The sequence below is a fragment of the Apaloderma vittatum genome, unplaced genomic scaffold (assembly GCF_000703405.1).
Source record: "Apaloderma vittatum isolate BGI_N311 unplaced genomic scaffold, ASM70340v1 scaffold7783, whole genome shotgun sequence".
Taxonomy (NCBI): Eukaryota; Metazoa; Chordata; class Aves; order Trogoniformes; family Trogonidae; genus Apaloderma; species Apaloderma vittatum.
The window spans coordinates 49560-71968 of NW_009709745.1; the positions used below are offsets into that span (position 1 = coordinate 49560).

At 42.9% G+C, this 22409-nt stretch overlaps 1 protein-coding gene across 1 annotated transcript in view; it reads right to left on the reverse strand.

The window, feature by feature from the left end:
• Positions 1-16353, reverse strand: part of LOC104272126 (PH and SEC7 domain-containing protein 3-like) — a gene marked incomplete at its 5' end in the record, with an annotated part of 19416 nt that extends 3063 nt beyond the window's left edge. Inside the window, 5 exons of the mRNA XM_009867036.1 lie at positions 3420-3563; positions 6766-6910; positions 7791-7948; positions 13610-13680; positions 16160-16353. Of these exons, the coding sequence (XP_009865338.1) occupies positions 3420-3563; positions 6766-6910; positions 7791-7948; positions 13610-13680; positions 16160-16353 (712 nt within the window). The remainder of the gene's footprint in view (positions 1-3419; positions 3564-6765; positions 6911-7790; positions 7949-13609; positions 13681-16159) is intronic.
• Between the last annotated feature and the right edge of the window lie 6056 nt (positions 16354-22409).

A 22409-nucleotide genomic window follows, 5' to 3' on the forward strand; every position in this document is an offset into this window, starting at 1 on the left:
CCCCTTCTTTTTTTTTTTTTTTTTTTTTTTTTACTGCCTATTGATAGTTTAACATGGCCTGTGCAATCTGTGCCAAGTGTGAAGGTAATACAGTATTGCATAGTAGCACCCTGAATCACTCTCTCTCACACATTATTGAAATTGGTGCCTCCACCTGCTTGCCTAGCCAGGCATTCCTGCAGTTCTGCTCACATATCTGAACTGTACAGTTCAATTGCTGTTTAAAGCTCTCACTAGGGGAGAAGACATCTTTTGCTTCCCAGGCTGTACTGGTTCTGTGCTGTACCGATGTACCTGAGGAGTATTTCTCTAAAGGCCATCGTGATAAAACTGATAGAAACCAGAAAAAATCTACAACAAACTCCTTCTCCATCAATCTTTCTAAAATCATCTAACATACCAGCCTACAAATCATCCTAACTCATCACGCTTCTAGAAGTGATAGAAAATAAACTTTATGTCAAGTACCTAAAGCCAAGAAACTGTGCTCTCTCAAGTTGCAGAAGACATCCTACAGAGTGAAAGTACGTGGCTTGCTCTCTGCATCTGAGTGCTGTGTTCAAAACTGATTTTTTACCATTGATCACAACCCTTTGATATAGATTGTTCAGCTAGTTTCCAAACCACCTTACTGTTGATTGCCCAGTCCACACTTCCTCAGCTTGTCTATGAGGATGTTAGGAGGGGATAATCTCAAAATCCTTGTTAACATCAAAAACAAACAACACTCACTGCTCTCTCCTGATCCGTCACACCAGACGGCTCACTGTAAAAGGTTATAATGTTAGTCAGGCATGATTTCCCTTTCATAAAGCCATGCTGATTATTCACAATCACCTTCTTGTCTTTAAGGTTTTTGGAAGTGATTTCTAGGAGAATTTGCTCCATCAGCTTCCCATGGATGTAGAAGCAGCTGACCAGACTGTAGTTCCCAGCACCTTCCTCCTTGCCTTTCTTGAAGACAGGAATGATATTTGCTTTTCTCAAGTCCAAAGGGACTTCCCCTGATCACCATGACCTTTCAAAGGCAATAGAGAGTGGCCTTGCAATGACATCATCCAGCTCCCTCAGCATTCATGGGTGCAACCCACCAGATACCATGGACTTGCATAAGTCCAGTTTAAATATTTCCATATTTCATCACCTTTCACAAAGGCTAAGACTTCCTTGCTCCACATTTTCCAACTAGTCTCATGTATTTGTGACTGCAGAATGCTTGTATTACCAGCCAAGACCCCAACAAAGATGACATGGAGTACCCTGGCCTTTCTCTATTCTTTGTGACCAGGTCCTCTGCCACATTATGGGCTCCAGCTAGGGCCCATATTTTCCCGAGCTGCCCTGTTGTTAACATATCTGTAGAAACCTTTCCTCTTGCTCTTCATATCTTTTGCCAGATTCAACTCTGCAAGGGCTTTGGCTTTCTTAAATGCAATCCTACATGCTTGGACAGTATATTCTTCCTTTGTCACCTGCCACTGCTTCCACCTCCTGCACACTTCCTTTTTATGGTGAAGATTTGCAAGGAGCAGTTTATTCATCCATGAAGACTATGCTTGGTTTCTTGCTTCTCAGGGTGAACCACTCCTGAGCTTACAGGAGATGATCCTTGAAAAGTGAACAGCTCTCCCAAAGCCCTCTTTCCTCTAAGGCCGTATCTAACGGGATTCTTCCCATTTGGCCCTTAAAAGGCCAAAAGCAGCTCTCCTGAAGTCCAGGGTTGTGATCCTACTTTTACCATGACCCCTCCTTTCAGGATCATGAAGGCCAAGATCTCACGGTCCCTGCTGCCGTGGTTGCCCCTAACCTTCAAATTCCCAATGAGTTCTTCCTAGTTTATAAGTGAGAAGTCTAGAAAAATGCCTCTCCTTGTCTGATCCTCGATCCACACGCGCTAGAAAGTTGTTGCCAATGCACTCTAGAAATGTCCTGGATTGCTTATGCCCTGCTGTATTGTCCATCCAGCAGATATAGGAGTGGCTGAAGTTCCCCATGAGGAACAGGGCCAGCAAACACAATATTTCTTTCAGTTTTTTGAAAAAGGCCTAGCAGACAGCCACTACGATGACACTCATCTTGGTGGGCCCACTAATCCTGATCCATAAGCTCTCAGCTCACTCATCACCCTTCCTTAGGCAAAGTTTCATGTGTGGCTGCTACTCATTCACTCCCTCTCCTTGTCGTCCCTGTCTGTCCTTTCTAAAAAGCCTGTATTCATTCGTGGCAGCACTCCAGTCACCTGAGTTATCGCACAAACTCACTTCAGCCCTGTTTTACTGATTATATAGGCTATGCTGTTCACATTTGCTTGCCACCACTTCCTCATTTGATTGTTCATCAGATCATTTCAGGTATGTAGGATGTGGAAGAACAAATCGGCCAACTGTGTTGCCTATGCAAGATAGTATCAAAACATCTACACAAAACATCTCAGGCTCACCGGACGCTGTGCAGCCCAGAGTTACAGCAAAATCAGATCCAATACAGTGGTTACAACCTTCTGCAAAAGCAAAAGTATAAAACCAGTGAAGCCCAGGAATAAAAAGTGTTCCTCCAAAAGAAACTCATATAATAGATGGCAGGAGGCTTCAGTTCTGGAGGTCTGCATTGCCTCCAGCATCGACTCTGGTAGTCTCTCTAACTTTTGTCTTGCTTCTTCTCTTCTTCAGACTATGGAAGGATCTTTGCCAAGCAAGGATCCTTTCAGACCCAGGGCAACACTGAGGGGAGAAAGCCCAAAGGTGCAGCCATGAAAAATTCCAAGCATCTTCTGGGTTGCTGCCCCCCTCTCCTATAGCCCTACAATGTGGCAGACATCACGATGGACAAAAACTACTGTCAGATACTCAGAACAACCTCCTAATGAAGTTGCCTAAGTTGCATCACTCAGTCTTTAATTCTGCTGTTCCCTTTTTTGTCCTGACATCCAGCTCACTGGTACACAACACATAGGGGTCTGATGAGGCATGCCTATGAGAATAATTTTAGATGACCCATTCCTTCAGAACATACCAACAGAAGACAATTATAATGATTTGCATTACTGCAGAATGCAGTAATCCTGTAAAGACTGAGGTGCCCCCACAATAGGCAATAATATTCTTACAACACAAAACAGTTTCTGCCTGAAGCTCTTAGCATGTCTTCAAATAAATACATCAGGCAAGGACAGGGGGTCACATTTTCATCCTCCTTTTTACAGAGGAGGAGCTAAATTCATGGCTAAGGTCACAGGAAGTCCTTATCAGAAGGAGGAGCCACATCCCAGCTTCTGGGATTGCTGTGACATATGTATCGAGAACATAGTCCTTGGTGAAATCAGGTGAAAAATGCAGAACTTTACGACTGTACCCTAAGTATAAGATCAGTTGACCCATCCACACTCAAAAAGTAAAAGTAATAATGTTTCCCATACATACCTCAAACTCCAGATAGTGGTCCTTCAGTTTGTAATCATCTACTTCCTTGCCTTTGAGCTTCTTATCAGGAGGATAGGAGCGATGTTCAGCAAGCTCGGTGGAGATCTGCTTCAGCTTGGCTTCATGGGACTTCAGCTGTTCATCCTTCAGAAACACATTAAGCACTTAAGTGACAGAATCTAAAATATTCCATAAGCAAAGTAGAAAAGTCCCTGCACAATAATACCAAGCAGTTTCTTTTTCTTTCTCTCCTTCTTTCCTGTAACTAATTTTAATTACATTGATAAGGTCTGTTATCCCATAGCTTTTTCCCCAACAGCTCTCTGAAAGGCACCAAACCAAAGTAGCCAAGCTTGCAGAAAACCTCAGCAGCTAGCAAATGCCACTGGGAAGGATAGCAAAACTGTCATCTCTTGCCTTACTGAGAGCAACGGAAGCAGCTTGCTGCAAGGCATTATTGACAACATGACACTTCTGCTCTAATATATTTTTTGGCAAACTAATTAGAGCTGTTGTGTAGGCAGTCAAATCAAGGGCAGAATGAGAGAGGTGAAGACCGTGCCTCAGGTCTTTGCAATGCAAAAGTAGTTCCTTCCAGGATAGAAAGTACATGGAGTCAGGGTCCTGCCTTCCATTTCTGCACTACCAAATGCTCTCCGGACTGCAGTTTCCATTTGTTCAAAACAACAGAATGCATCCAGAAGAGGAAGGGCTATCCAATCCTCAGAAGGTATCTTGTTTTACTAAGCTGCTACCAGCTTTTACCACTGTGCAGTTGGAGAAAGTGAAGAGCTGCTACTCCCCCTTTCTAGGCAATTTCCTTTATCATAATCCCAGGCCCACTCACTTCCTCCAGTCCATCTGTCAGCTAACCTTCCCTCAGCTCAGAAGGCTTCCAGCCCCTGTATCATGGCTTTCTGGCCATCTCTAGGCTTGGATCTGAAATTATGTTTGAATTAGGTAAGTCCAAAATATAGACGTGATCACACAGATCTCAGTGACTTCCCCAGAACTGTAACAGCAGGTAGCACCCAGCTCAGCTCCCGCATACGTAACTAGCCTCAGAAGAGGACACAGATGCCAGCAGTTGTCCCACCGTGGCATGGTTGTACAGCTTGCAGCCTCAAGCTTCAAGCCCAGTTCAGACATCCTGCACTGCACTGTGAGTCACACCAGGGACTGAGCCTCTCAGCTCACTGTGCTTGAGCTGCTGAAAAGAGCAGAAAGGAGGAAAACTTCTACAGAGTATGATAGTTGAGCCCCAGCTAATCTTGCATCTCAGCTCTTTTGCGTGAGAACTGAAGAAAGAAATATGTGGGATAATTTGTCTCCGCCTATACATGGTAGGGCTCAAACCAGCCGCTATTGGCTGCCAAAAATTCTTGTTGCTGTAACTACCCTGGACCTGCTTGCTCTCTCTATTAGTGCCCAATCACTCTTTACACTGTGTTGAATCACCGATCCCAGTGACATTCTGTTGCAGTGAGCTCTACAGCCTGATGACAGGAGGTCTTTGAGCAGCTATTAATTTGGCACTTGGAATTTCCAGGACAGCAGTCCTGTGGAGCATTTCTGTATGTAAGCACATTCTCAGAAAAAAAGGGGGGAAAAAGAACTCCTAGTAGGTATTTTCTAGACTGGTTGTTCCTTTATAGATAGCTTTGTCACATCCTTCTTTGGTTGGACTACCCAAGATTGGACACTGATCTGCTTTTGAATGTAAACTTGGTGCAATGATTTGTCATGACCAACCTCTCTCCCTCACCCATGTTAGATTCTCAGTGCATCCTGACTTCTGCCTGGCCAGGAAGAGGCCCTTTGAAGAAGTACTGTCCATCATGGTTCAGCCCACAAAATCCTAAACACCAACCACACGGATTTGACAATTCATATTTTTTGTCTGACAAATGAGAAGCAGCCTGCTGGCAGCTTTTCCACACTGACAGATAAAAGCAGACATGTCTCTGCTTGAATTTGAATTTATCTGCTTTGAACACTTAACATTCTTCTGCCTTTAGCTAAAACAGCTTATCTTATACCACTTTCCGTGACTCCCCTTCTCCGAGACACAAACCACAGGGCTGTGTTCTATTTTTTTCCTTTCCAGATTAAGCAGAAACAGTAAGACTATGAAACAACGTGCTAAATGGAGCAATCACACAAAACAATGATGAGTAAAGAGCTTTTCTTGGTGACTGGGGGTAAATTATTGAAGCCCTGTACAGTATTTTAAAAAAGATATGTATGAGCAAAAGGTAAAACAACAAGGATAGACAAGTTAGTATTATTCTGCATGAGACATGTTTTAACCTTTAACAGAGAACAGAAGACAGAAAGTCGGTCACCACACTGCAAGAAGAAAGGCTGCTGCCACAGGGAGGGAAAAAGCAGGGGCGACGTAAAAGAACCACCCCCTTAGAGAAATGCAGATTATGAGATAGTGGTTTCTAAGGAGTGTTGCTAAGCTATGAAGACCACAGAAGAAAGGCATTTAAGAAGCAATCCAGCACGGGCAGATGGCTTTAAAAGCTGCAGGAGTTTACTCATAAAGTATACACCTGGGACTGGGATTTATCACCTCTGCCACTCTGTCAACCTCATCAATGCAATCAATATTGTGTTTCTGCCAGTGGAGGAGGAATTGCAGGCATGCATCACAGTTCCCAAAGTACACAGAATTCTGGGCGCAACGATTAGACACAGCCATCCTGACAGAAGCAGAAGTAGGTGGTTTTTTGTGCAAGTAGTAGAGCTGTGAAACTCCCTGCCACAGGATGTTGTGGAAGTTAAACGCTTATGTGATCACAAGGGGAGACTAAAGAGTAAGAGACAATTTATAAATATACATTAAAACAGGAAATCCCTGAGCTGATAAGGGTTGGAGTCTGGAAAAGTATTGTCAGAGAAATACAATACAATCAATGCTTGCCTGACGCATCAGCTTTCACCTTTTATCACCCCAATAAGCCAAAACCAGAAGTATTTATTTGGCATACTTCTGAAATAGGTGGCAAGTAACACTCAAATACAAAAAACCACACCAGTCAGACTATTTGAGATGTCCTCTGCACAGCCATAACTGTGGGACGATTATTCTGTATCTGCTACTAGGAACACTGGTGATTGTTTCTTTTCTTCAAAAATATAAAATTGTATTCAGATTTGCCTCTTCTCTCCCCCCACTTCAAATCGTGCATCAGGAAATGAGCAAATTTTTATCATGCAAGCCTCCTTCTCCTGGGAATACTAATGGTGACAGACACAAAATAATGCCAAGGATCGCTGTCCAGTCTCGAGCCAGCCAGAGAAATCATCATCACCTACCTTCTATATAAAATCAGCTCACCTGAGATAGCTTTGTTGTGGTGGCTGGCAGGAGTGGGCGACTGAACTTCTTCTGAGAGCCAATTGCTGCTGGAAATGGTGGTGCAGAGAAGACAGCAGCCACAGAGTTAATCTTGTTGATCCAGGTCTGCATTTCTTCTTGGCTCCTGGAGAAGAAACACATATTAAGCACCTGTTTACTCAACCTCCTCTACCTCTTCCACATCCCTTTGATGGCATTTTAGAAGTGAGAACAACCAGACCTGGACAAGTCTTAAAGAGTTTGCTCAGTCTTCTGGTCTATCTCTGCAAGTGGTTAGCATTAGGTATCTCAGTTGCAGGCTGGCTCAGAATCAGCTCCATAACTCAACTTAGCATGCACCTTTCCTAATCCAATCCAAATGACACAGATGACAGAGTCAGCTAATACCAATACATATGTCCTAAGGTCTCAGCTGTGCTGTACACCACAGATCTTCAGGAGATTTCACATGGATCTCAGTAGAGAAGGGCTCATACATAAGACTGATGCACAGGTTTTTAATGTCAGAAGCAAAAGACAGGTCATCTGTTCTACTTGGGTATCACAGCCTGAAGAATTTAATCAAATTACTCCTGTATTAAGTAGTAACTTTGTTTATGACCAAAGCATATCTTCTAGAAAGATATCTGGCTAGGGCCTGAAGGCTTCAGGAGACAGACAATCCAAGACTGCTTTTGGTCATTTGTTTCAATGATTAATAACCCTGACTGCTAAAAGTTTGTGCCTTGTTTCCAAATTGAATTTCTTGCGGCTTCAGCTTCCAGCTGCTGCATCTTGTTATGCCCTTCTCAGCCTAAATTGAAAAGCCTCTTAAAACTTTATGTTTCTTTCTCATGAACTACTTGTGCACTCTAATCAAATCATTACTTAATCTTATTTCTGATCAAATAAACAGACTGAACGTCTTAAGCCTCTGCTTCAACCTGTCCAGATATGAATTTAACCCTCTTTCAGCAATGCTTCCTTTCCTCAGTGATTGGCACAAATCAGAAGAGAGCACTCACTGGGCTTGGAAAAGCAGGACCCTCCAATCTGCTGTTTTAAGCTTGAGGACATTGGGTTTCTTCTCATAGTCTGTTGCCTTGGATGCCAGCGCATGATGCACACTAACTGCATTCTTCAGATCTTCCTCTGACAAAGCCTTTTCTGGCTTATATTCATCCTGCAAGAGTTAACAAGGGAAAAATGACATCTTATTCTCCATGTGCTGCTCCTTTTTCCTTAACCTAGGGAAAAACTTTGTTCCGTAGTCATGAATAATATTAATGTATATGATCTGAACACAACCTGATTTGAGTACTTGGGGTTTCCACTATATTTAACATCTTTTCCTTTCTCTTTCTTTCTCTTCTTTTGATCTCTTTGCAAAGGAGAGAAGTAGCTCCACTTCCTGCTTGACGGGAAGAAGGATAAACAGGGAGTATTTGACTATCACAACAGCTTTGGATTACTTGTCTGCATCTTAGGAATCCTTCATGGCCAGCTCCCCACCTCCACTGCTCAGCTGCTCATTCGTGCTTGGGTTCTCAGCCTCCACTCAATGTTTACTTTCCTTAAACAACTACCTTAGTATGCACTCCTAGACAAGCTCTCATATAGTGAAGAAGACTCCTTATCAGTTTCCAAAAAGAAAATGCAGCAATCTGCTTTAGATCTCTCTGCACAGGGTCTGTAAATGGCAAGCAGAGCACCGTCCAAGTTTCTGCCACAACAAGAGTACCACTCCTAACACCAAATGACAAAAGCAGGGACTCCAACTCCCCTGTGTTGCAAGTGTCAGCCTGGGAGCAGTCTTCGATCTCCTGAGTGACAGAAAGCAGATGAGGGCACAATCACGGTGTAGCCAGAGGTCCAGTTTAAAGCCACCTGACTACAGATGGCTTGGGAAAGCTTTCTCAAGCATAAGTCACTTACCAGCAGTGCTGCATATGCAGCTTCTGAAGAAAAGGCCAAAGCAGACTGCAATTGATTCAATTTTTTCCTCTTTAGTACATCACAAAAATCAGTCTCATCTGAAACACCCACCAAAGGAGGGGGTGTGATGGCTGTGAAACAGAGGAATAATTGACTGAAAGCATGACAGATATTGATCGCTCCACTTGAACACAAGAGCTACAAGATGGGGTTTAGCAGCCACAAGTGTGCAGGGACAGCAGTAGCTTAAGCACCCAGAGAGGCACCTACTCCAGAGAAGAGCTGGTTAATGTGCATGAATTGGTTTACAGGGCTTATCTGGCAGCATAAGGACCAGGGCTGCAGCCAGAGGCAACTACAGCACTGCCAAATGCACCCGTGCTCTCAGGCAGGCCGAGTTTGGTCAGGGCTCTCCAGGATGAGTTTCAACGGATGGGGAGTCACCAGATCTGGTGATCACCTCCCAGAAAGGAGGACAAAGCATACTGCTCCTCTGCCATGACCCATCCTTCCTCATCCTTACTCATGCTTCGGGTTCTCCCTAATTTCCCTTCAAGTAAGATGCGGGAAGGTTCCTAGCTGAAGAACAAGAACTGGAGAAGGCTGTCCAATGCCTGTGCCAGTCCCATCTTGAAGGTGGAGCAAGCAAGCCCCCAGGTCAAGCCCCTTCCTTCATAGGTTGAAAAGCTGATTTATATGGTGGTAGTTTGAGTGGAAATGACAGGCTCCACTGTCCAGAGAGATTGGGAAAACTTCAGGGCCAGGAAATGAACTCAGACAGGCCTCAGAAACATGATATTCTGGCTTTCCTCAAGTTATAGCCTAGAGACAGTGTCAGCTATTGCCCTTCCTGCTGCCTTCCAGCTTCCTCTGAGATGTGTCCAATGTCCACAGCTCGCTCTGGTGTCTCAACCTGTTCTAGAAGAACTCCACATTTGGGCAGTCTTAGAAGCAGTCTTGGCTGAGAATCCTTCCTTACCAACATACAGCATTCATGATAATCCTTACTAATCCCACCAGATCAGATGGCTGCAATCTACCTTGACAGCTGGGGCTCTGCCAGCTTCTCCAAAGGCACTCATCAGCATACCGGAAATGTCTGCACATAGTTGGCCAGCCTCAGGAAAAGCTGGAAGGACATGAATGTGCTGTCAAAATTCCTCCTCTGAGGTTTCCAACTCTTTTCAGCTGGCAAGGAATACCCAGGGAGCAGGAACATCTGTTATTTCCAGTGCCATCAAGGATAGCACGTGCTCTGTTATGCTGGTGTCAGTGTGAAGATTAGGCTGAAATGGAAGGCAGCTTGCTAAAGTTAGAACAAGACAGAGGCAAGAAACACTTGAGAAGACAGAAAGGAACTGTGACCTCTCTGTCAACTCAAGGCTGATGTGAGTGCTGCACACAGCACAACAACATGCTGAATTCATCTTTCTCAGACTCCCAGAGAATGACTTTCCCACATCCTGCTGACCCAGAGTCAGCATGTTTCTAAATCCATTTTTGATAGACCAGAGAATGGCATTTGACTTTTTATCAGTCACTGTACCATGTGGGTGGATATCTCTGCTTCACTTGCATGTGACGACTGCAAAATTCCCTGTCTTGTCATCAAACACTTTGCATCATTCTGCCCTTTCTCTCTTTTTTTTTAAATAGACGAAACATATTTGAGAAAAGTTATATAAAAATACCAGAAAGCCTGCAAGATTATAAAGTGCCACATCAAAGAATGAAGATGTTGCAAACCTCACAGAAGAGTCCAAACAAAATATGAAGGTCCATGTACTGCACTGCTTGCCCAGAAGCAATTTCTAGCAAGAAAGCGAGGTCAGCCTTATGCCCTCTCCTTATAAACCTCTCTTCTGTATGCACATCACATCCCATGTCAGTTCAGTGAACAGACATTCTGTCAAGCTCCTACTTTGCCATTTCCTCTTGCTATAAATAGAGGGACAGAAATTAACCTTGACCTGAGGACGCCCAGAGACAGGTCCAACATCCCAAACATGTCAAACCTCTCATTTTATATAACACTATGCAAGCACGTTTAGCTGGCTAATTGTGAATGCCTCAACCAAGCCCCTCCGGTAGCTGCTGTGCTCACCAATTCATGAACTACCTCTCTTAAATCACTCACTTAAAAATAAAACAATAAGCAGTATAGGAATTAGCACTGGAACGGTTTCAATGGAAAAAAATCAAGTATAGGCATGGAGACAAGACTATCCAGATAAACTCCCCAGTAAATCTCAAGTGACCACCATTTACAAACCATTCCCATATATGGATTTTGACAGCAAAACAAGGAGAACTGGAGCAGTATGCAAACAGAATGACAGCAGAATTGGGATCACACTGCCTACTGGAGGAATCACAGCTGCTACAAACAATATTTATATTACAGTAGTGTCTTGAGGGAGCAGCTGAGTTACAGATAAGCACGGAAAGCAACAGTGCAGTGGTTTGTACATGTGTTTGTGTGTATATAGCACCAAAACAGTGAGATTTCTGTCTCCTCTGCTTGAACTGCACTCAATGCAATGAGACCATCATCACAGATGTTACCTCCACAGACACACAGACAACATATAGCTAATAAGAGAAAGAAAATGTATGTGTGCACACGTGAATGCACCTTGCCCTTCATAATCAGGAGAAAAGGCAAAGAGAGACAAAGAAATCCTTCGGCCATGACTACTGCCAGAGCTATGTAGAGCTACAAAGAAGTCAAGCTGTTCTAAAATGCTTATGAACTTTCTGAAATTAGGGTAATTTTGGTCTCCTGGTGTACTGCGAAAGGAAACAACAGCTCAGCAACTTCTACTACAACAGCTTGGTCTATGTGTGTATTTTAAAACCATGGTACCCTCTACTTCTGCAATATCACACCCCTAATAAAGCAAAGTCTATTTCAGGGCTGTACCTTCTGGAGCTGAAGAGAAATCAGAGGATGTTTCACAGCTGCAGTATGAGGCAATGTGGCTAAGCAGGGGCTGGAGGCACCCTGGGGAGGCTCACAGCTGCCCCATCACTCTGGGAATGAGTCACCTCCCACCAGGCCCCTCTGTCAACCTTTTACTGCGCTAAAGTAAAAGCCCTGCTTGTCACTGTGCTACAGCAACATGTTTCAGTGCAAGTGTCTTCAGGACCAAATGGGAGAACGCAGCTTTGTAGAGTAACCGACCTGTAATCACTGAATTCAAGTGCTGTGACAAGTGCAAGGCACAAATAACAAACAAATACGAACAAGAACTCCAGCAACATATTCAGTTGTGCAAAGATGCAGTCTGATCTGAAATTACTCTCTTGCTCTCCAAATGACGGAGGGTAAGAGTGCTTAAAGCACTATTCTGTAGAAAATTTGCATGCTACATCAGCATCTCTACATTTTGTCAAATAGAAAGCTAGTATGCCAGTCATACTCATAAAAGTATATAATTAAAACTCTAAAATACACATCATCCCAATTTCTTCTGCTTGAAAATTTAATAATCCCCCCTCAAAGATCAAATAATAAATTAATAAATGTGTTACAGACAGGGAGCCTTCTTAGGGAACCACACAGTCTTTTCAGGTGAACACTAAAGATGACTTACGTCAGAAATCAAAGTAGGTGACTCTGTTTCACTCAGGGAAGGGCAAGTACAAATCTGCCATTAAGACCATGTTAGCAAACTCCGAGACTGTTGCCAGCAAGATGACCAGAGGGAGGGCTCAGCTGAGATTCAGCAGACTTAGTTCAAGTCCTTCGTGTGGGGTTTGAGCATGTCACATCCAACTTTCAGCCCAAATTTTCCATCCTGACTGCAGATCGTTTTGTCTGTTTCAGTATTTCAGCTCTCGAAAAGGTACAGCACCCAGAACATCTACATCCTAAACTATGTGCTATCAGAATTTGATCCAAACCACTCTCTCTTTTCTCAGAGGCTATCCCGGTTGACTCCAGTGAAACTAACAACTTCAGAAAGCCAAAGCAGGAGAGGAGGAAACAGCAGTATGTACTTGAACTTGTCCTCCTGATAGTTGCGAAACACAATGGAATAGTAAAAACACTTTTATAGGAGTATATTTCTATAGTACAGGGCAGTCTGGACAAACACACCTATTTCACAAATATTTGACCTACGGTGAGGGGGCAAAAAACATTAACAATCTACTTAGCTGCTGGCGTTTATTTGACTTTAACAGTTCTCACTCATATGTTGCATTGTACATTCCAGGAGTACAGTTAAAACTGTACTGCAATATATTTAAGCTTGTGCCAAAAGACTTGAAGAGTTTCAGCTGACTTTTTTTTTTTTAGATTTCTTGCTGTCAGGGAGCAAAGTTTGTGAGAAATCAGCATCTCATATTGCTGGGGGGGGTGGGGAAGGGGGGAAAGCATTATTTTTTCCTTTAGTTTTGCTGCGGAGCAGAAGCTGCAGATTTCTACCATGGCAAAGCTGTTGTTCAATTGTTTTGCAGCTGGTCTTGCAGGCATTACAGAAAAGTATGCTATGAAAAGATGGGAAAGGAGGACAGCCTTTAAAGACGGGAAGTCATATATATCAAATGCAACGTCAAAAACAGGCTAGAGGAATGTGTGCAAGACACAGAGAGATGATACTGTCTTTGCTGGTGAAGCTGGCTATTTATTCAGCCATGAGTGGCAGCAGTGGTATAAATGGAATCGATAGGGTGCACATGTGGATGGAGACAATGGAACTTAACTTGAAAGCATCAAAAGGGGGAGGGTGTCAGTGAAAGGATTCATGCCTTAATGTGTGTGTAAACAGGGAGGGGAGTGGAGAGAGCAGCTACACTGTGTGTTGGAGGCAAAGGAGCCTGGAGGTGGGCTGTGAGAACAGAGAATATGCCTGCTGCTTAATTCCTCTTTAATTAGTTTCAAAAGGACAGTGATTTCCCATACCTTCTGCAAGTACAGGATCGTTCCTTTCAGCACAGCATAAAAGGTTTTCCAGCCTCGCTTTCCCCGGGGAGCTGCAAAGGAAACAAATGAAAACCCATTTAACTTGGATCCATTTTTACACTTTGTCTAGGCAACAGGAGAGCTACATTAGTCCTGTGTTAAACGTCGTTTGTAGTCTCCTTTTCAAAGGATAATGCAACTCAGCACAGTGCCTGCACAGAGCTGCTGTGTGTGAGGGTAATAAGAAAACCCTGACAACAGCCCTCGACTGGGTCAGAAGTGAATTGCAGCAATGCAGAAAGCAGGCCAGAGAGATCTAGTCTTTGTGCTCTTGGAGGTAGGTGGACATTGCCCCTATACAGATAGGTCTGAGCTCTGCGCTGTGGCAGTTTACAGACGGAAACATCCTTTCTCCAAGCCACAGCAGACTTGCTGGCATTGCTCAGGACCAACAGAGCATTGGTGAGAAAGCAGTGCCTCTTAAGAGCATCCTTCTCCCCTTGCTGTCATTGAACACCCAAGCTGGTACTGAGTTGTCAGACAGCTTCTTGGTCCCTTCTCTTCTTCCTGTGGCCACAGGGAAAGCCAAAGAGGAGAAAGGAAAGGGAAGTCAAAAAAAGTTGAAAGGGAAAAAAAAATCACCCCTCAAGTAACCTAAAGTCAGTTAGAAGATAAAGAAATTAACAGAGACAATATATGCAGCCCATAGATTCCTAGAAACAAGCAGGGTGGTGGGGGGGAAAGTACAAAAGGGAAAAGAACGGATTCAGCATGAAGGCTCCAGTGTGAAATTCAGCTGCAACAGCACGAAAGAAGGCACAGGCTGTATGGTCGCAGTGTCAGAGACTAGAAGCCTGCATCCAAGCTCACTCTCCACCAAGCACACATCACTGAGCAGCATCCACTTGGCACTATGCTGAAATTAATAACCCATGCACAACTAAAGCATCACCCTCAGAAAGGCATCCAATTCTGATCTGAAGACCACAAATGATAGTGAAGAGGTTACTTAGTCCCTTGCTCTGGAGGTTAATCATTCCCATTTTACATGACAGGCCTTGTTTCTAATTGGCATTTGTTCAGTTCAGATTTCAGTCACTGGCCTCTGTTACATCCTTTTCCTCCAGACTGCCTAAGTGTTTTAGCCCCCAGTACTCCCATCCTGAGAAAACACATATCTTATTGTTAGTACATCATTTCATTAGCAATACCACACAAGCTGATCTCTGCCCTGCAACATATCCATTAGGAAACTAAATATGAAAAGGTCTAACTAAATTTAAAAAAATAAGCTTCATTTTATTCGCATTTTCAAGAGCTGCATGACAATGAGAGATAAACGTCTACGATGTACAGGAACTTATGAAGACATGGCCCTAATTATGTTACTCATAAAATGATTATCCCCAAAAATGCCAGCATCTGGTGTACTGAATAATCAGCAGTTCTGATTACTTGTAATTAAAGAAATAATTTAATAAAGGCAAATAGATAGAATTCCTTATTAAGGAGAAATAAACAGAAGTTTAATAAAGAGAAACCTATTCAGAGAATCCAGTCATCACAAAGAATGAGGTCAGGTTGATTTCAACACCACTGTTTGGATTTAGTTGTCCAGCTGTCAGCCTCCAGCTTGAAAACACTGACCTCCAACTGTACCTTCTAAAATATCCTAGCAAAACATCAAACACTGAAGAGCTTAGCCCAGCTAGGAATGAACTGCATTTACTGGAAATCTACCACAAAGTCACATGTTGTGGGTTCAGACCACCAATGTGAACAGTGACTAGGCGATCATCAATAATGATCGGTGAAAATACAGATTCTCTAAGAGAGTAGCCTTTGCTGTTTCCAAGGTCAATAGAAAACAAACAAGATATTCGAACAACAAAACCCACAGAAGCAAACAAGAGGCCTTTAATAATTAGTGCATCACAAACAGATGCAGGACAAGAAGGAAAGATGACAATTAAAATAAGTAAGAGACACAGCAGGATTATTACAAAAAAGGGGCAGGGAGGAACTGCATGGCATAAATCTGGCTATTACCAAAAGGTGCTGAATTTCACTGGGTATGTGACCCAAGGATGGGAAAGTACCGAAGGGAACAGTTACAGCTTCCTTCCAAGTGGCAATAAAGAACAGCCTTTCTTTAAAGGCGGAACCAGAGGGTAGGGAGATTTGAAAAAATCTGGTGTCATATAAATAAAAGGAGAATTACCAAACTACTACGTAACAGCTACTGTAATTCACTTGAAATTATTTTCTCTTTTGTAAACCATGAGATTAATTTTCTTTTAGGACAAAAGATTCACATTGCTTTGCTGTATCACATTACTCATTATGCTCACGCATGCAAATGAGACTGAGTATTGTAAATCCTGGTCTAATAGTGAGAGTGTGATAATCCAATTGCTGTGTTGTTTATTATTGCTGCAATTTCCCCTAATGAAGCAGCACTATTTGCCTTGAGAAGCACATGGGAGCATTGTAAGTGGCACTGCACAGAGATAACAAGAAAATGAGACATTAAGAGTGAAAGATACTCACTTTTCTTTCCATCCATATCTGCATGGATTTTCCGAGCCAGAAATCCAGTTTTGTATACAGCAGCATTGGGGTCATGCGGGATGTCCAGGAACGGGTTATTTGAGTTGCCAATTCGGCTGACAGCCTTCATCTGGCTCCCATTATCCTTTTCATCTGTACTATCTGAGTGAGACTTTTTCTTCTCTTCTTCATCCCTTAAAAAGCAGTTAAAACCAAGCATGAACAAATGACTCACCATCAAAGTTTCATTTCAGTAATGCTTGCATGCCCCTTTTTAAAATATACCTCTCTCTTTACAGGAGGTCCTATTTAGAGAGAAACTTAGACATACACTAAAACACAGCCAGATTATAGCAAAGCTTCAGTTCACCTACTTCACTGGCACAGGACATAGGAGCTGGATTTTCAAAACTGCCCGAGTTCCCCTTTAACAATCTTAAAAGGGAGGATTTCAAGAGTGTTCTGTGTCTTCCAACTACAACTATTTTTAATTCCATTTCTTTGAGTGCTAAAATGGGAAATACTCACCTGCTGGGGTCTCCTGAAAAATCTCCAATTTCTTCATGAGTTCACATGAACGTGAAAAGAATTAGATTAGTACAGATCACTGTGGCTTACCCCTTAACTTAGCATATGAAACAGAGACTCTGTTCTTTTATTTTCCTCTGCAGACTAGCCTAAAAGTAGTTATTTAAAAATAAAAACTACACTAGCTGAATTATGTTATCTGTATTTTAGAAACAAAATGCTGCTCAAAATGTTACTTATTAAGGCAATGTATTCAACACAGCTCTTGGGGACAACAATGCAACCCATTTCAACAAGCCACAAGCACTGCCTGACTAATAAATGCCTTTTTGCTTGTCACAGACAAAGACGAACAGAATAGGCAAACGAGAAAACAAAGGGTGTCCATCCAAAAGTAGGAGGATGGTTTTCAGAGAAAAACAGGCCACTGAATCTGGGTGGATGGTGTATCAGGAGGAACCACAGTTAGTGCCAGAATACAGAGCAGCCCTGTGTCCTTTAAGTCCCCACACATTTCTCTCCAGGGAAAAGGTGTGTCAGGGAGGATGAAGGCTGTCATTAGAAAGTCATGGTAGCAAAGCTTCTCCTAGGACCAGCACCTGATTTAAAAAAAATCATTATCACTTTAGTGTAATGATGGCGGACAGAGGGGGTGGACTTCAAGCTGCTGCATTTCAGTGGGCCCAGATGATCAGCAGAGAGAGCAAGTTCAGGCAGACCTTCCAATCTGCGTACGTTTGAAGTCATGTATCAGATGAGGATCAACAAGGCATATGTCAGTCGAAAAGTTGTTCTGGGGCACACTGCAACCACAACTGCTTACGGGAATGACCATGTAAAGAAATGTCCTCAAAGAAATGCAGGCCAGAGCAACAATCTGTGTTATTCTGATCTCTGCTGATGTGGTCTTCTGGGGAATGACTTTTAGTCTGAGGACGTACAAGGACAACAAGGAAACCAAATCCAGGAGTATGGAGGCTATATTAGTGAACTCAGGAGTGCCAAGGAATGTTCTCAGGCATTTGACTTTCACTACCTCATATTACTTTGTGTTTGGCATGGTCTCAGGCCTGCACTCTCCCAAGCTATTTCCAGACACTGTTTACAAATCAGCACAGTTATGGACCACCCCAACAGGCACTACAGAGACAAGAATTCGTGGATATGGATGCTACACATCAGCACTGGGACTGAGAGTCATGAAAATGTGCCAGACATTCAATTTAGTTGTAGTGATATAGCCCACACGGTGCACTAAACTTTTGTGGTGTTGTCTTGCATGGTGTCCTGATTAAGAGGAACAAAACTTTTACCTGAAGACCTGATTCCTGCAAGGGAGAGAAGTCCTTGCATCTTTCACCCTGTTTAAATGTGTTTTCTCACTCCAGAACAGAGAGATGTGCAATAAACTTCTTGTTGGTCATGGCAGTAAGGATTTCCTCATGCTTTTGTTGAAGCTCTCTCCCAACCAAAAAAGTGTAGGAATTTCTGATGACTTTGACTCTTCCCACCCTTCCTGTGTCTACCACACTAACTAGCTGCTGGCAAGTCTGGACCACTGTGTGATACATGTTTTTTAGATATGTGTCCATTCCAGGAGCAAATTCACTCAACACAAACCTGTGATGCCTAATCCTGACTGATCTGTCACACAGAAGTGCTTTGTGAATTCTGGGATCTCAGCCAAGGACACAGCAGATTTCTCCTTGTCAGCAGAGAGCTTCTGCAGTAAATGGCTTAGCATTTTTTTAGAATAAGCTATCTCCTGTGGAATATGGGAGCAAATTATCTTACAGTGATGAATTGTCCTGTGGAATGTACCAGGGCCCTTATCCAAGCAGCCACATGTGTTGTGATGTGCAATCTTGGGGACCCTGGACACCACAAGTGCTGGGGGCAGTGCTCTGAAACTCAGCATCTCTCGGGAAGCTATTAAACAGGATTTCTTCAAAAGACAAATACAGACAAGGACAAAACAGCATCTGCTGTCATGACTGCTGATAGCACTGAACCTTTTGTTGGTCCTTTAACCTGTCATTGAAAACGGGACATCCATGAGACTCAGCAGCCTCAGGCCCTTGTGAGAGCTCAGTGCTCTGACAAGATGCATGAGCTCAACACGCAAGAGCCAGTCTGTAAGATACAATGAAGGGAATCAGAGTGGCAAGGGGAACTCATCACGGAGAATCAAAAATGGATGAACAGATGAAAAAAAACAGAACTAAAAGGAGCCTCCATCTCCCTCTGATCCTGAATATGAAATAAAACCAGGGGATCTAGGACTCACTTCATCAAATACTCCATGTTGCTTCAGTGGTCAAACACAAGAAGAAAGCAAGATGATTAGGAGGAGTATCCAAGAAGCAAACAGTTCAGGCATTTGCATATACCCTCCAAGGCTGGCTGAACATATAGGTCCTGGACAGGCTTTATCAAGAATGTACTGATTTATTCCTCACCAGCCTTTAGGGTATGGTTACAAGAAGGAAAAGCTGCAGAAAATTCAGCTGGTGCCTGGATACATACACGCAAAACCAGATCTTTGTTTGAAACCATAAACTGTGGAGGTTCAGCTACCTCTCATGGCCCTCTTCAGATGGCACTCACAAATGATTCAAGTCCTGTAACATCCCCAGCATGAAGGCCTCCAGTGACAAGGGGTTAAGCGCCAGTGGGTGGTGTCTCTGTGCAGGTATGGATCTAGAGTCACAAAGGCAGAACTCAGGTCCTTGTCAGGGGCAGGTGTAGTGCCTCTCCTTTCCATTTGGTAGAGGAAATAGCACAATCCTTCTGCCTTTATGCAAAAGAAATCCCTACATTTGTTCCAACACACCTTTCAGTAGCAAAACATCACCATGAGGGCCCACTTCAGTTTGCATAAATCTTAAGAGAGCTTCTAAATTTGATCATTACTGGTTCTGGAAGTGATTCTTCTGGTGACCTCTCTCTGACAACCGAATAGGGCTGATGGATGCGCACTCTTTTGTAGGTCCCATTTTCCATCTATAGGAAGTGCGACCTAGGAGCATCTCTGCTCTGCAGGGTAGTGCTGACAGGAAAAGGCCACGGCCTGTAGAGTTTCTCCGGGACTCTGCTCACAGTATGTTGCTTTTGCAAGGTGTTCCAAAACAATGAGGCTCAGTTGCACCTCCCTTCACTTGTCCCTGTGGAAAGGGACCTGCAGACACAGCAGTAAGCAGGGCACTGCCTGCCCATGAGAACCAGCACACCAAAGCCAGGATCTGCTTGTTTTATCACTTGAAGACACAGCATTGAAACAACACTGTTTTCCTTTCTAAATGTGTGATCACTGACAACCACAAAGAGTTTGCCTCTTATTCTTAAGAATGCAGCTTTGAAAAACACGCAGCAATGCAGATACTGCCATTTTGGTGAGAAAATGTATTTTTGCCTCTCCCCAAAAAGACCCTATATAAGAAAGTCCCATTTTTATCTTCTGGGAGAAAACCACCATCCAGTTCTCTCAGTAACAAAAAAATTTTTTTATGCTCTGTTGTCTGATTTGAGGCTCTGCTTTAGAGAACTCCAAAGTCACTAAGCTGGAAAGACAACGTCAAGCTATTAGTTTTTAAAATTCTGCTTCACCTCTGCATTTGTTCAAATAGAAAACTTACATGACTTGGCATTTAAAGAAATATTCAGACTTATAAGGTATAATTACACATATCTGTGGAACTGATAGCATCTGTATTAGAAAACTGACTTGAAAAACTAGTGGAGAGAAGTTTTGATATCTTTCCCAAAGAGAGGAAAGAGGAAAGGAGAGCCAGGTGATGACCATCTGTCCCTTCTCTAAAACCAGTAATGAAATCGCAAACTGGAAACATTATAGAACATGAAGATGAAGGGTTAATTATAACATGAAGAGATTTCTCATTTTGACCTAGAAAAAGGTGAGCTTCAACACAGATATCTTTATAAGCACACTGGTCTCAGTGTCACAGATTGCTGCAGGAAACACAGAGAGGATTTGGCAGCAGCCGTTTCCCACCATCTCAAAGACCTATTTTGGTTTGGCTGGAAGAAGATGATTTTTCAGTGCAGTCCAGAAGAACAAAAATGAATATACCATATCCATATCTAAACTCCTCTGGAAAGAAAACTCTATCATCAGCTAGTCAAAAACCCAAGTTATTCTCCTGTAAATTACACTCTTCTGATAAGAAAAAGCTTTCAGGATACAACTGGCTAAAAGACAATCATATGGCTTTTGCAGTTATGTAAGCAGCACATTAGGGTTTCCTATGTTAATTCAAGATCCCCATTTAGCCTATTTAAGATGACAAGTTTATTGTTCCTATCACCTTCAACAGGCAGTTGACATAGTATTACAGACAACAGACAACAACAATGTTCACCATCACATTTCCATGTAGACATCATGCAAACAAAATATATCTAGTTCTGGTATCTAGTTCTAGTTCTTTGAAATCAAATTCATTTCTCTTCTTCAGCCTAGAGCTGATTATGATGGGTGCAGAAGCTAAAGGATGAGGAACAGCTACAAAACCTGGGCTATAATATTATAGACAATGGGGCTGAAGGGATATTAACAGGACACCTATCTCTTTACCTCCAAGGCTGGACCCACTCTTCCTAACCCATTCTGAACAGAGTAACAGTTCGCAAAAAACCTTCAGTGAAAGCACTTCCATAACTCATCCACACAAACCTATGCTCTAGTTTAAAAGGCTTATTGCTAGAAAGTTCTTTTAAATGCTGAACCCAAACTTCCCCTGTTTCAAATTGAAGCTCATCCCCAATGAGTGTGAAGAACAATTCACACCTTCCTCCTCTTTATAAACTGAAAAAAAAATACACTCAGGTCTCTCTCCCCAGTGCTCCCTTGCTTGAATAAACAAATCCAATTCTTTTAATCTCACCACTCATGTTCACAGGACCTTGAATTAATTTCATTTTACAAATGATGTCAGGATTGAAGAAGAAGAGTTTATCATCTGAGTATGAAAAAATCTTATGGAAATATCAAGTTCCTCAGGGAAATTTAAGCAACATGAGAAATTACAACACAATTACTGGGGCTACACACCTCCTGGGGTCATTCCAGTGACCTCAAAACACTGCCTGTAGGATGCATTGGACTAACTAGATCAAACAGTACATGGATTCCCTGCAGTCAGTAAGAACTTCTTTCCAAACTAGATGCAAAGGGTAAGGTGGGTAACAATATCAGGCTTGTCTGTGACAAACTGTGGGATGACACACTAGGGTTAAAAGGACAGGGTGCAACTAAAGGCAATCAACCAGTTGCTCTGAGGTGAGCTGGGGATGCCGCAGCACAGTTAAAGTCTTACAGAGATGAATCAGGGGCTCCTGAGGCAGATGGGGAACCATCCATAGAACACCTCAAGGGAATTAAAGGGTGTTGAAGAAGGTGACATGGCTGACAGCCCAGCTGAAGTGCCTCTACACAAATGCACGCAGCATGGACAACAAACAGGAGGAGTTAGAAATTAGTGTGCGGTCAAGGGGTCATGATCTAGTGGCAATTACAGACACATGGTGGGACAACTCACATGACTGGACTGTGGTCACGGATGGCTATGTCCTTTTTAGGAAAGACAGGCCAACAAGGTGTGGTGGTGGAGTTGCTCTTTATGTGAGAGAGCAACCAGAATATATCGAGTTCTGTCCATGTATGGATGACGAGCAAGTTGAGAGTTTGTGGGTGTTGGCTAGG